This window comes from Pholcus phalangioides, unplaced genomic scaffold (assembly GCF_987345545.1).
Source record: "Pholcus phalangioides strain wild (caught in Gottingen) unplaced genomic scaffold, Ppha-v1.0 ptg000010l_1, whole genome shotgun sequence".
In the NCBI taxonomy this organism is placed as follows: Eukaryota; Metazoa; Arthropoda; class Arachnida; order Araneae; family Pholcidae; genus Pholcus; species Pholcus phalangioides.
In genome coordinates this window covers 19,549,155-19,563,826 of record NW_028301603.1, presented here as the reverse complement: position 1 = coordinate 19,563,826, position 14,672 = coordinate 19,549,155, and the positions used below count along the sequence as shown (strand labels likewise).

The 14,672-nt window shown below is 38.5% G+C and overlaps 1 protein-coding gene across 3 annotated transcripts in view; it reads right to left on the bottom strand.

Annotated features, from left to right (window-relative positions):
- The window catches only part of LOC149081064 (phospholipid-transporting ATPase ABCA1-like), a 172,144-nt gene that overhangs the window by 65,535 nt on the left and 91,937 nt on the right, over positions 1-14,672 (bottom strand). For all 3 annotated transcript variants that reach the window (XM_089237835.1, XM_089237837.1, XM_089237836.1), the window contains exons 7-16: positions 13,261-13,400; positions 12,399-12,590; positions 12,204-12,296; positions 10,553-10,820; positions 9,107-9,246; positions 8,748-8,870; positions 5,897-6,091; positions 5,281-5,483; positions 2,002-2,178; positions 1,660-1,882 (exon numbers count right to left, since the gene is read on the bottom strand). In XM_089237835.1, coding sequence (XP_089093961.1) covers positions 1,660-1,882; positions 2,002-2,178; positions 5,281-5,483; positions 5,897-6,091; positions 8,748-8,870; positions 9,107-9,246; positions 10,553-10,820; positions 12,204-12,296; positions 12,399-12,590; positions 13,261-13,400 — 1,754 coding nt within the window. The remainder of the gene's footprint in view (positions 1-1,659; positions 1,883-2,001; positions 2,179-5,280; positions 5,484-5,896; positions 6,092-8,747; positions 8,871-9,106; positions 9,247-10,552; positions 10,821-12,203; positions 12,297-12,398; positions 12,591-13,260; positions 13,401-14,672) is intronic.

The window sequence follows — 14,672 nt, the reverse complement described above, 5'->3', positions numbered from 1 at the left end:
ATTCGAAACGACAATTTTTCCCATTTAATTGAATGACTGCAAATATTCTATCGTCTTTTTCAGCAGTGTTAGTGCATATATCAACAATTTGGCTCACTTGAAAGTGATCTGGATTTTCCACATATTGAACAGTATTTCCTTCAGATCCGCTTTTATTTTTCCGTTTCAGAAGCTCTGTAATACATACTCTACTGATATGACCTTTTTTGAAGCAAATCTGGCATGAGAGCTTGTGTTTCACTCGACAGTTTTGAGTCTGGTGGTTGTTTTTTCCGCAATGGAGACACACGTTTTCTAACCCGATGTCTCTCAAATTGAGGTTTCGCTTCCGACTTGCCGATCTGTCGCGTCGATGCGGAGTCGATTTCCGTCGCGAACTCCCGCTGTTATTACATTGCGCAATTTTATTCACGCTGGAACCGTAATTACTCTTGTAGAGTTCTTTATTTTCGATTTTCGAAGCTTCAATCGCTAATGCGACTTCGAGTGTTTCGTCGAATGTCAGTTCAGCTTGTTGTAGAATTCTTTCGCGGATTTCGGCATCCTGTAATCCTCGTATAAATTGAGCACGTAACATGAGGTTGATGACAGATTTTGAGCATTCAGCATTTTCACAACTAGATTTGAATTCGGCGGTTTTCGAAAGTTCTTTTAATGTAGCGATATAATTCGAAATCGGCTCACCTGGGTGTTGTGTGCGGCAAAGAAACTTGTGTTGTTCCGTCAGGATGTTTACCCTTTTGCAGAGATGATCTTTCAAGATTTTCAGCAGGTCGTCGTACGTCTTCGATGAAGGGAGATCCGGTGAAGTTAGACTGGAAAGCAGGTGATAGTACTTGGATCCGAGACAGTTGATTAGCACCATTTTCTTGGCTTCGGCGACGTCGGCTGTTGAATCCGTGAGTCCTTTGAGCTGGAAGTAGTTTTCGAGTCTTTGTACATATTCACCGAAACTTTCGTTAGCTTCGTCGTAGCATTCAAACGAGATCGATTGTGACTGGAGAAGCGTTTTCACATTGACGCTGGTTGAAGATGCTGGATGAGTTTCGTTTAGTTTCGAGACGAAATTACTTAAAACGGTTACTAGATCGTCGATGTCTGCCATTTCCGATTCTTTTTTTTTTTTCACTCGTCGCCAACTTTATTGTACTTTATGAGCCGTTTCGGTAGTGAATCATGAGATGAACGATAATTCTTAACTAATTTATTACGGAACAATATTTACATCTCGTTCCCGCCATGTTGTCATTCCCTTCAAGTGTTGCCACCTTCGTAAAACATAATACTGTATTTTCTGGTGTTGCCAGATACATAACAGTGGCCTACAAGGGCTACAGTGTGTTCAGATGTTCATCTTTCTATGTCTAATTAGGCTACCTGGTGACTCCCTGAAACTCAGGGGCCTAGCACATCGCTGGTTTGCACCAGCTGAGTTACAGCCTTGATCAGAAAAGTCTCTAAAATCATTGGAAAATTTTGAAAATAATAATTTTTTTAAGATTATGCTGAAATGTTCATTATATCATTTATTTCCATTTGCTTATGCCTAGTTGGTGCTGGTTTTATTTCATAAAGATTGTCAATCACATGGAAAGCCAAAAAAGCACCCCAGATCATTTATCAAATAATCTCTAATGATAATGCTGATAAAATACTCACCACAAGAATGAGCATCAAAAGAAAACAACTAGCCGCCATCGTCAAAAATGATTTGATGAACCACGCAAGCCACAGAACTCCATTGCTAAGACCCATCATCTTCATGACTTCTTTGAGACGTTTCTCCTTCTCGTAAACTATTCCCTTGATTATCATCGAGCTGGTGTAAACCCATGACAGAACCATAAACATTGGAAATGTACGTGAGAGAGCCATTATGAATCTAGTACGTAGAAAGAGATGCATTTTCAATTTACGACAGATATGACTGAAACAACAAAAAACTGGTAGTTGCAAATATGACTGAAACAAACTAGTAATGAGGAAATAGATGTAACTTACTGGTCAAATATGTAGCATGGGTAGGGGAACTGTTGCAAGTAAACACCGGTGTCTGCATCTCTTCCTGTGTGCTCACGTATTATAGCATGCTCGATCATATCTTGTAGGTATGCAAATCCGAAAGTCAAATATTTAAGATCTATTCCTGGTCTTCGCCTTGATCCCGGGGTGTGAAACCTTGAACCAAAAAATAACTACATTAACATTAATATTGCAGCTGATCATAACCCAGATTCCCAAATGGTGTGCCATGCATCCTAGGGCACCACTAGATCAGTCAGAGATGATGCAAGCTGTTCTGGCAATACGGTTATATTGAACGTTGTAGTAGGACTGCGATTCCCAACCAATGTGTCAATTTGAGGTGGGGAAGAATTGCCTCGAGATCAACCACACAAGTGTCACAATTATAGGCATAAAATTATTGAATATATTGGAAGGACTTGAAAATATTTGAGACTTGAACCCAATATTTACCATGTGTATTATGGAGATGGTCACAAATATTGGAGGTAGGAGGGGAGAACTCAGGTCCATGAGCAAAATACAAGTTCACGCCTATGATCACAAGATGTTGAATTTTCCTATGATTCCACAAACAAAAAAAAGAGGATGAAAATCCCAAGTATAGCCAGTTGTAGCGTTCGGCTGAACAACTGTGTATGTCATATTTTTTCAAACTTTAGAGGAGATACAATAAAAGTCATCACTGAATTACGAAAAAACTTTCTTGTATGGATTATAGCTGTGTAAAGGTGCATAGAAACTATAACTGTTGGTTTCTGCAAGAACTTATTTAGGAACACATAATGGAAACTATACTGAAGAATATTGTGTAGGGCCCCCGCGAGCACGCAGAAGTGCAGCAACATGACGTGGCATGGACTTGACTAATGTCTGAAGTAGTGCTGGAGGTAATTGACACCATGAATCCTGCAAGGCTGTCCATAAATCCGTAGGAGTAAGAGTGGGTGGAGATCTCTTCTGAACAGCACGTTGCAAGGCATCCCAGATATGTTCAATAATGTTCATGTCTGGGGATTTAGGTGGCCAGCGGAAGTGTCTAAAGTCAGAAGAGTGTTCCTGGAGCCACTTTGTAGCAATTCTGGATGTGTGGGGTGTCGCATTGTCCTGCTGAAATTGTCCAAGTCCGTCGGAATGCACAATGGAAATGAATGGGTGCAGGTGATCAGACAGGATGCTTACGTACCTGTCACCTGTCAGAGTCGTATCTAGACGTATCAGGGGTCCCATATCACGCCAACTGCACATGCCCCATACCATCACAGAGCCTCCACTAGCTTGAACAGTCCCCTGTTGACATGTAGTGTCCATGGATTCATGAGGTTGTCTCCATACCTGTACACGTCCATCAGCTTGAAGCAATTGGAACCGAGACTTGTCAGACCAGGCAACGTGTTTCCAGTCCTCAACAGTTCAATGTCGGTGTTGTCGGGCCCAGGCGAGGCGTAAAGCTTTGTGCCGTGCAGTCATCAAGGGTACACGAGTGAGCCTTCGGCTCCGAAAGCCCATATCGATGATGTTTCGTTGAATGGTTTGCAAGCTGACACTTGTTGATGGCCCAGCATTGAAATCTGCAGCAATTTGCGGAAGGGTTGCACGTCTGTCACGTTTAATGATTCTCGTCAGTCGTCGTTGGTCCCGTTCTTGCATGATCATTTTCCGTCCGCAGCGATGTCGTAGATTTAATTTTTTACCGGATTCCCAATATTCACGGTACACTCGTGAAATGGTCGTACGTGAAAATCCAAATTCACATCGCTACCTCGGAGATGCTATGTCCCATCTCTCGTGCGCCGACTATAACACCACGTTCAAACTCACTTAAATCTCGATAGCCTGCCATTGTAGCAGCAGTAATCTATCTAACAACTATGCCAGACACTTGTTGTGTTATATAGGCGTTGCCGACCGCAGCGCCGTACTCTGATTGGTTCCATATCTCTTTATTTGCATACGCATGCCTGTACCAGTTTTTTTGGCTCTTCAGTTTATACGGAGCATTATTCAATCAAACAACCATTTTTGCAAAAATGTGACATAGACCATCATTCGTCCGAACCCTTCTATTATTGTGCACCATAACAACATAGTACAGTGAAATCTGCATGAGATGGAAACCTATCGTGAATGGAATCAAAAGATAGTCCCATCGATGATTGTTGCTTGATGTGCACCTTCATAAAATGAAATATTATTTCTGTCTCTTGACATTACATTTCATACAATTTCCACAATATGAGTGTGTGAGTGTAGGGTTGTGGTAGAGCTGGTAGCAAAGGTTAAGGCAAAAATATTTGCCTACTATTATAGACATTAAATGTACCTAGTAAACATTCCTCTGTGGGATTTCGAACAAACTGGTACATACTGGAGCCAATTGCATATCTTTAAGCATGACCCTAACATAGTTATTTTGTCAGAGCTATGCATGTTTCATGTTATATTGGCACTGGCCATATGTATTCCATATTTTGAAGCAAAAAATGGCAAATCCTGATTTCCATGTTACATAAGTATTGTGTTCAAGGACTGCCTGCTCTCTGTGAGGAGAGACTTTTAAAATGAGAGACCAGCTCGCATTTGCACCTAAAAACTGTAGAAAATCAACTTCAGCTGACCACCACTGTACAGCTAACAGAGTTCGAGCCTTCATCTTCGCCAGGTGAATCCAGCACAATGCATATACGACCTCACAATGGATGTTTGGAAGGTCTATAAACATCCTGGCAGTTTGATTGTACTGTGGGCTATGACCACTTTACTGCACATGAATTCTTGTCATATCACCATACAGCAATTTCCAACTAATCGAGATGGGTCAGAAATGAAGGTGCCACCTATTGGTGGTAGCTTCAGGTTTGGTAGGAAAAGAACTTTTTATTTGTGTTCTTTCTCAGGATCGAACCTGCAGATTTGACAGTAGCCTTCATGGTGGTGGACAAATATCTTACCACTGCGACAGGTGATAAAAATAATGACAACAGCACACAACATTCCCAGGTGGTCACTCTCCTCAAATACTAACTGTTTACACTGTGGAAATCATCCCCCAACATATGCAGGCGGCTATCAATCTTTCTACATCTAATTAGATTCCCTTGCCATCCCGCTTCCACTGAAACCTGTTATGGACATAAATCCCAGAGTTTCAGTCCTGCTTGGCAGAGAAATATATATTTTTAAAATTTTTCTGGCTTTATGTGTGGTTACTGGTTCATTAATTTTCAAATGTATGAAAAAATTCAACACGAGTACCTGTCTTCAATCCTTTTTGTGCTATCCACTTTACCAGCTGCCATTCTGATCTTGTATTGGATGAAAGGTGGTAAAGTATCACGTCCTGCAACATTGAGAAATACTATACCAGCCCAGAGCTTGTTTTCTCGGATGAGTTCAAGGCCATTCATAACAATATCGTCCTCAGTTTCAAAACCAATGAAACGATCCATATCAAAGCACTGTAATTCAATATAGAATGAAATGGAAAGTTACAACAAAGAAAAAGTAGAGTTCTAACAGGTAATCAAAATTATTATTTTCTTTAAGAATGTTCGGATTCAGCTCCATTTCAAATTTATAAACGGTAAGAAAAGAAGAATCACGAATACTCACTACACGCATATTGTTGAAAGGATTTCAGGCTGTTATGGCCGTCGTGAATGAGTACAAGTCACAGAGAGTTTTTGTACTCATTCACAATGGCCAAACAGCACTAAATCGTTTTACCAGTGGCAAAACAATGGCAGCAAAAAACCTGATATGGTTTGCAACAAGTATTTTTTAAGACAGTTGAATGAGAGGTAAGTTCAGACAAACACATTTCTCTTTATTCATTTTCTAATGCATATTGAATAAGTTGCAAAAGTGGTACCTGAAGGTAATCACGGATTTCCATGGCTATAACGTTCATTTTCTCCAACCATATCGGCCATTCTTCTAGAAGTGATGCAAATGAGTGTAGAGATTCCAACGCTCCAAAAAAAGATTCATTCTTTATATAAGATGAGTTTGTACTGAATTCCTCAAGAACTTTTGTGAATGGAAATGTAGCAGGGTTTGAAAGGTTCTGGGAAAAACAAAAGGTTGTCAAACACATGTTATTTCTGGAAAAATCTTGTATTTTATCTTTTTTTTTCATTATGTGACAAATTCATAGACACGGATCCTGAGAAGAATCGAGCACGTGTGTGTGTGTGTTTTCTCTATACGAATCTAAAATTTTAGACAGACGATCCATCTTTGAGTAAAATTTTGATATTATTATATATAGCCAATATTGTTGTTTCCTATCCTGCTTTTTTGCAAGAGACATTATTGAGACTTATAGCAGCAAATCTGTTCTTTGCTCAAAGACAAATGACGAGTCTGCTGTCCTTCAATAGGCACCTTAGCTAGAAGCATAGGCAGAGATTGACTTGGAAGTCTGCGGGGGGCAAGGTCATTATTGCTGGGGGGGGGGGGCACAATGATGATGATGTCAGCTCATATATACATTAGATCAGTCGACTCCACCTTTGACGCCCCCCTCCCGTATCTCCGCCCATGGCTGGAAGAGAGGATCTAGAGCAGTCGTTTCAATTTCTGACCATGTGACATTATTGAGGTCCTGGAATATTCTAAGGGGGCCACAAAGAGCTTTGAAGAAATAGCAGGGTTCCCAGAAAAATCTGCTCAATCATTTCCTTGACCAAAACTCAACAATTTTCCTGAATCTCCCCTGACCAAAACACTGGAAGAAATATAATTCAAAATCTTAACCTTCCAAATTTTTAATTTTTGCTTTTCAAGTTTGGTTTTTTCCCTTTTACAGAACATTTCCCCAACTTTTGCCAAATATTTTACTTTTTTCTTGACTTTCCAGGTCACTGGAAACCCTGAATGAAGCTTCCAAGCGAAATATATTGGGAAAAAAATTTGACTATTTTAAGAATCCAGCAGAGTTGTGTCCATATAACTGAGGCCATTTTAACCAATGTGGGCATGGCGCGAGGCTTCATATCCGTAGAGGGCCCTACATGATGGGATCTGGTTGATATGATTTTCGAGTGAAAATATGTGTGTGCAAATATATAATCTGTTACATCAGCTCATTATGAAATCCCAGAACAACACTGTGGGGGAACCTCTTATGGAACCCATAAGAGGGAAGCTCACTGAACTCTAGCATAGGGTAGGTGGTCAAGTGGTCATAGCGATGGACACGCATCACAAGGATCCAGGTTCAAACCCCACCGTCGCCGCAGTAGTGGTCAGCTAAAGTTGGTTTCCTGCGATTCCCAACTTTGAGGTACGAATGCAAGCCAATCTCCCTATTAAAAAGTCTCGCTGCAGAGAGCAATAGGCCTACAACGGTATAATTATTCATTCATTACACTTCACTCACTATGAGAAGGAAAAAAAACTCATAGTTTAAAAAAATGATTGCAGATGGCAGCACACTACACATAACAAGATTTACACAGAAACAAACTTCACAGAAGGTTCACTATATGTACACACACATTCCAACATGTACCAATTAGTTATAAGTTCCACAGAGGAATAAGGAAGAGGTGCATGTCTGGTTTAGTAGTAGTAGCCTAAAGTAGGCATGGACCAAGGATGATGAGTCTGGAAGGGCAATTTCATTGGTATGTTCATTATTCCATATTTCACACACACACCTGTTCTTCCCATATAATTGGGCTCTCGAGAGGAATGATCATCTCCTTCCTCTGGATTGATCTCTAGCCCAGGATCCTTGAGATCAATCTCATTTATAAAATTTTTCTTTATTATTAAATTTAGTTTTGACTAAATTCAATTAAATGAGTGGAAAGGGTCTCTATCCTGGATGAGAGTAAGGCCACAAGAAGAAAATATGGTCAGAGGGGAGGGGGGGCACAGGCTAAGAAAGCTTGAGAAACATTGATATAAAGATATGTCTGCACGATTTGCTGAGCTCCTATATAATGTGAATGAGATGACAGGTTAGGATAATGGAAAGAAAAAAGAAACAAAACTTGTACTCACGAATATCCATTTTTGGATCATTGCACATCAAAGAAACTGACACCACGCCTCTATAGAAGTGAAGTTATTGAAAATATTGGGAGGGCTCAATCTCACAATATTTCTAAAGATACTATGGAGATGGTAGGAAATATTGGGGGGGGGGGCCTCAGACCCACTGGCCAAATACAAAGTTACACCTGTGACCTCTGGGATCTTGTAGACTGTGACGATGTGATCCCACCCAATGTGAGCGGACGTAGAAGAAGAAAAGCAAACCCCCCCCCTTCCACAAGAACTTCCTTAGTACTCTTATGTAGATGGGTCAAGCACATTCAACCTTCCAAAAATGTAGGAAATTAAAACCACAGAGATAGAGTTACATGATCAAGCTTAGCTACTGACCACAATCAATTTAGTTTCTCTCCGAAACACCAGGGCAGTCCTAAATATGAATGAGAATAATTCTTTCTATGTTGTGCACAAATGCTGAAAGCCTAGATATGTTTAAGGTCCACTGCAAACCTGTATTCACAGCTATCTTGGTTATATCAAAACAACACTAATTTGTAAAGCAATATTTCAAATTGATGTAAAGCATTCATATGATTATTTTATACATGTGTCAATGTCTATGCACTTTGTGAAGTGGATGATCAATTCCCAGCCACTTTTGGAAATCTGCCATGACTTATATAAAAAAATAAGTTTACACTTTTTTTGCTACTTACCTTGATGATCTCTAATTGCTCGGTGTTGTTAGCGAGTATCTCTTTCACCAAAGGAGCCCAGACTTGCAGCCATTTATTACACAGTATCATGGCATCTTCGATAGGAGAAAATGTTTTGTTCACCTGTAAAGTATAACAATTCAATATGAAAAAAAAAATTTTTTTTACTTGCTTTGACACCTATAGAAAAAAATGTCTGTGAAACAAATCTCTCCCACAACTATAATGAACTTACTGTATATAGTTATTACAATGAATTGGATATTCACAACTCTCCTGGTACCTACAGGACAAAATTCTATAATAACAGTCATACATGCCTAAACAATACCAAAATTTAATTTCAAATGTGCATTTACCCTGCTCATGATTTTTCTCGCCACTTTGTTGTTTGGAGAGAATATGATCTTTCCTCTGATGAAAGGTTTAACCTGCTTCCAGAGCATGCGAGTCATCTGGTTCTTTTCCAGTGTATGAAACAAAGCATTACACTTTGTTGCTGTCATCGAAGAAAGGAAAAAAAGTTGGTGTATCGGAATCATTCCTAACCATAATATGCAATACAATTAATAACTATAAATACAATTAATAACAATTACTGCAATGTAATACAATTACAGTAATTTCCTATAAATAAAGGTACTAGAGGCTCTAGTTTTTTTTTGACAAGAAACACTAGATTAGAAGACTGGTGTATCAACTCCACTGAAAGTTAAGACTTTGTAATAATGCTGTTAGACTCAAGCTGCTGAGATAGTCCACAATACAGCAAAAATTTCACAAAGCGTGAGTGATAGCATGCATCATTACAACAGCTTATGAACTCACTTCAGTTAACTTTGATCCATTTTCCGTAATGTTTTAATTGGAGGGATAAAAATATTTTGCTCTATAATATATACTTATCATTTATTTCTCATCATATAAGTACACAAAATTGCCATTAGCAGCTTTGCATCACCATATACAGTGAAAAATAACAAAAGTCTATAACCAAGGCCCTAGCAAGAGGGAACTTGGGGGGTCTGCCCCCAAAAATGTGAGAAAATGATCAAAAAAGGGAAAAATATAGTCAAATCTTATTGTTCTATCACTTTGGTCCTCCCCGAAATGAAAGTGGGTCCCCCTCCAGAATGAAATTTCTGGCTACAGGCCTGTCTATATAAACATATTTTTCTCTTGTTCCAGTGCACTATTCATTTTTTTAAATATATTTTATCTGTAATGATAACTCCTTTATAGTGATACATTTCTCTGGTCCCTTGAGTGTCGTTACATAGGCACACTGTTCACTGTAGATTCTGGCAATATCCCTTTGTTCACCTTACCCCTGTTTACATGGGTGGAGTGGTAAAAAACCCAGAATTTTGGTGAAAAAATGAGTTTTTGCTAAAAGACCTGCATGACACTAAAATGACTGTCAGTTTTAAAATGATTATGGGAAAGTAGATGTGAACAATTAGTATGGCAAAATTCTTGCACTCCCCATTTTTCCCTATGAGGGAAAAAAGCTGTCAATGGGTTAAATTTTCAAATGTGAACTACCTTTCATGCTGCCATCTTGAGGCCATTGAGATATAAAAAAGAAGTAGGAGTATAATGTCCTCAGTAAATGATTAAAACACACCAATTTCTCTGTCTGTCAGTTAAATTTGTAACCTGTGTTTAAAGTTTGAAACCCCTCAAATAAACATCATATATTATTTTAATTTTTGCACAGCTATTTTTTTTATTCCTATCTTGTTCAGGATGCTTAGCTTTGGAATTATATTGCCATCTGCATATTAATGTGTTTCATTACTTACTCGTTGTATTGTCGTAGATGTATTTGAAGTTGTCATCCTTTTGAAAGAATTGTCTGTCGTTTTTCATTTGCAGTCTCAGTTCTTCAAAATGACGAGCAGGGCCTTGCCTGTCTGAGTCGAAAAATGATGATAGATTTCGCCCACAGGTGAAGAGTTGGATCAGTTGTGTGGTCTTATTTTCATCACTTGAGTCGAATGTTTCAGCTAAATGGAACCATGTGGATTTCACATTGTTTATCAGGTTCTCTAAACTGCTCATATGTTGGGACTATAGGAAAAAAAAAGAACAGCAACAATTAAGATCAAATGATCGGCACTCTTCAAATGAATACTATTTTTAAAACTAAATTTCGCAACTAGCTGTATCTAACTAATCTACTTTATAAAAACCATTTATCTTTGCGACAATAGACCATGTTAGTAATTTTCATTCATGTAGAACATGGGTCTCCTAGAGAGATCTCAGGAGAGATCTTGACTTTGGATAAGAAACCAGTGAACTCATTGTTTTTACATTGCTATATGCTGAATATTATTTAGTAAAGGAACCCTTGATTTTGAAGGACATTTTTTAGTTCTTCAGCAGTAGCACAAGAAAGAAGTAAGAACAGCTCTTCAAGAAATGTCAAAAATGTTTTCAACCCCCCCCCTTTATGTATAGGAATGAGACTGAGTAGACATAAAAAAAATTGAGCTCTCCCTCTCACCATTCTGTTGAGATGCTTCATTAGTAATACTGTAAACAGAAATTAATTTTTTATCTTTTACCTCAAAGTTTTTTTTTTCATTTCACTCTACCTATGGTTTGACGAGAAAAACATATAGTATTAGCCTATATGTACAAGTTATACGGGGGAAGAGTAGCGAAGAATGTGAATGAATTGAAAATCTGCTTATCTCACGTTTCCCCCCTCCCCTTCATGTATATTAACAATAACAACAATTTTGGAGATTTATCTCTGCGACTTCAACTATGCATAGTATAAATTTGTTTCCAAAAGCCTGTGCATAAAAGGGGTTAATAGGTTCCAAGTTCGATGCTAATTATTAAGTATGAGTAACATGCAGTTGACACTCTCGATTTTACGAACCTACAATGTTTACAAACTAATCTTCTGATCCCAAACAATATACTTTTCATTTAAACATCTTTCCCATTTACAAACTATTTTTCACATCCATATGGGTTTGTAAAAACGAGAGTCAACTGTATTTAGTTATAACCTTTTCATTCCAGAGGCCTACATACATGAGGCCTCCTTCCCTCAGTTTTAATGGTTTCAAATGGTTTTTAATCATTATTTATTATTCTGTATTCAAGTTATGACCAGAGGTACCCACATGTGTGTGTACCTAAAACATTTTGACCCAAATTAATGAAATATTTTTAAAAAGTGAATTTTTTTTCTTTCTAAGTGGCATTTTGACACGCAATAATCACAAATCAATCAAAAATATTTTTAATAGACAGTTTTGGTTCAGAGGTGAAGAGGCAAATCCATCAAAGATACTTCATTTAGGCAAGCAATATCGTTCAGCAAAAGGAACATTGTTATGACAAGGCTTCGCAAAAAAATAAAAGAAACACTATTTGAAAAATAAGACAACATAGAAATTACACATGATAAATGTTTAAGAATGCACATTATACCTCATGCAAAATAACTTTTATCAGTTTCATTCCTCCTTCCCATTCTGCAATACTGAGTTTCCTTCCAGTATTTTTGGCACTGACTGATGATAGCTGGAATGAGAATAACGGTAATAAGCCACTAATGCATATTTTAGACTCACGTTGCAATTATTTATTTTTCTTACCATACTAATGCATGCATTAAAATAATACCTGATTCAATAGCTCTACATAATCGATGTGTTTCAAAGCTTCGGCAGCGATTTTGCTCATTTCTATAGAATTGAAATCACATAACTCTGCATAGACTGACTCTTGCTTATCCAAAGGTATATCAATCAAATGTTCCAGTCCATTATCCTTACACAGATACTCTAAGAGTGTGTTCCTCCCACGATCAAAAAACTGGTGAGGAAACATGAAAAATAAGGTTTTAAATTGCATTAATGCACATGCGTGAAGTTTAATTCATTGAAAAAATTATTTGTAAAAATTTAGCAAAGCACATGGAGCAAGTCATATGAGCAACTTGCATTACATTTCAAGTATAGATTATGTGGGATCTGCAAAATTTGCCTCCAACATTTTGGCACCCCCCCCCCCACAAAGTTTTGCCCTCGACATTTCATCCCTGGCACTTTTTGCCCCAGACAGGTAAAAGTGAATGGGTGAGTGGTAATATGAGTGAGTTAGTCTCTAATATGTGTGCTCAGTCATTGAATAACTCACTCACTCACCTCATCACTCTCTCATACTCACCCGACCATTCGTACGGCCACTCATCCACTCCTTCGTAACTCAATCACATGCTCACTCAGTCACTCATATAGTCACTCACCCATCAACTTGGTCACTTATAGAATCCCTAACTCACTCATGCAGTCACTCACTCACTCATAACATTCCGGGAGGAAATGTTAGGAGCAAAATATGTGCTAGGGACGAAATGTCAGGGACCAAAAACCAGATTATCTATGTTTTGTTTCAGCTAATTTTGACCTGCAGAGAAATTGCAAGGTTTAATAATAATTCTGGAAGTTAAGCAATACTAGTTTCAGCAACAATTTTTTTTTACCTTCTGCAGTCCAGCTGCTCTAACGTTTGATGATAGCAGGAGGTCAACATTATCATCATCGTAAAACTGTATATCTTGCAATTGCAGAGCTTGCACAAATTCCGATTGATTCTTCAGAAGGCGACTCAAGTTGAATGACCCTGAAATCAAGCACAATAGCAATGAATAGACCTCATAGGAAAAAGTATACCAACTATTTTGATGTAGTAAGTCATTTTGATCAAATGCATGAAATTAACAATTTGAATGAGAAATTCTAAAATTGCAAAAGCGACAATAAGAATAAATCACCGATTTATAAATTTGCTCCCTTTCAAATTTTCCATTAAAAAAAAAAGACCTCAACCTAATCATATGAACTAGACTAGCTTAGTCTGGCTTTTGCTTGTGTTCATTTGGCCTGTATTTAACATTACCTACTCCAGTTTTTTTTAGGCTCTTTCTCAGTACAATCCGGAAGTCAAGCATCAATTATTGAAAAAAAACATCAGTCAACCCATGTATAAAAATTCAAGCATTTGCTATTTCCACCTCAAAATATAAAAAACAGATGGAAACACCGGTATATTATTTGTTGCAAGAATAACTTGGACAAAACAAATACGTTGAAGCCATGCATATGGCCTTATAGCCAGAGGCGCTGAAATGACGAAAGCACAGAGGGGACTGAAAGTTGCCAGCTGGCCTGTACCCTTATACTGGAGCGAGAGTGGCGCATTGCATTGTGATTATTGGAGGGAGGGGGGGGGGAGCCTCATAAAATTTATTGGGAGGCTCAAATAGCTCCAGATCCATATTATGGCACCCATGTTCCTGCATATATCAATTTGTTAGAAGTTCCACAGGGGAATGCAGGGGTGTAGCCAGAAATGTCATTCGTGGGGGGACCACTTTCATTTCGGGGGGGGGGGACCAAAGTGATAGAACAATAGATTTGGCCATCTTTTTCCCTTTTTTCAGTAATCTTATCATATTTTTATGGCCATAACCCCCCCCCCCCCCCCCCCCGCTACGCCCTTGGGGGAATGTGTGTGTGAGGTACACGTACGGTTAATAGTAGTCATCGTCAACACATAAGGCATAAGGTGCTGCACACATGATTCCGGCAGCTTGGCTCTGTGATGTATGGACAACAAGCAAAGTTTCATGGCAGGAATCATCAGTCTTCCAATATGTATATATATGTACATTCTCAAAAAATCCTCACACCAGATGATGATGAGGCCCAACATTAAGACGGCCCTGCTTGCAAGCCCAAAGAGTTACGTACAAGAAGAAACATGATAAATATCAATTCACCATGAACTGTTTCTCTCTTAATTTCTATGATTCACTTGTAAATCAATCTGGGGGGTCATCTACCCAAAGCTGTCTCACGAGCATCATAAGCCCTCTGGGCAGAGTAATATTTC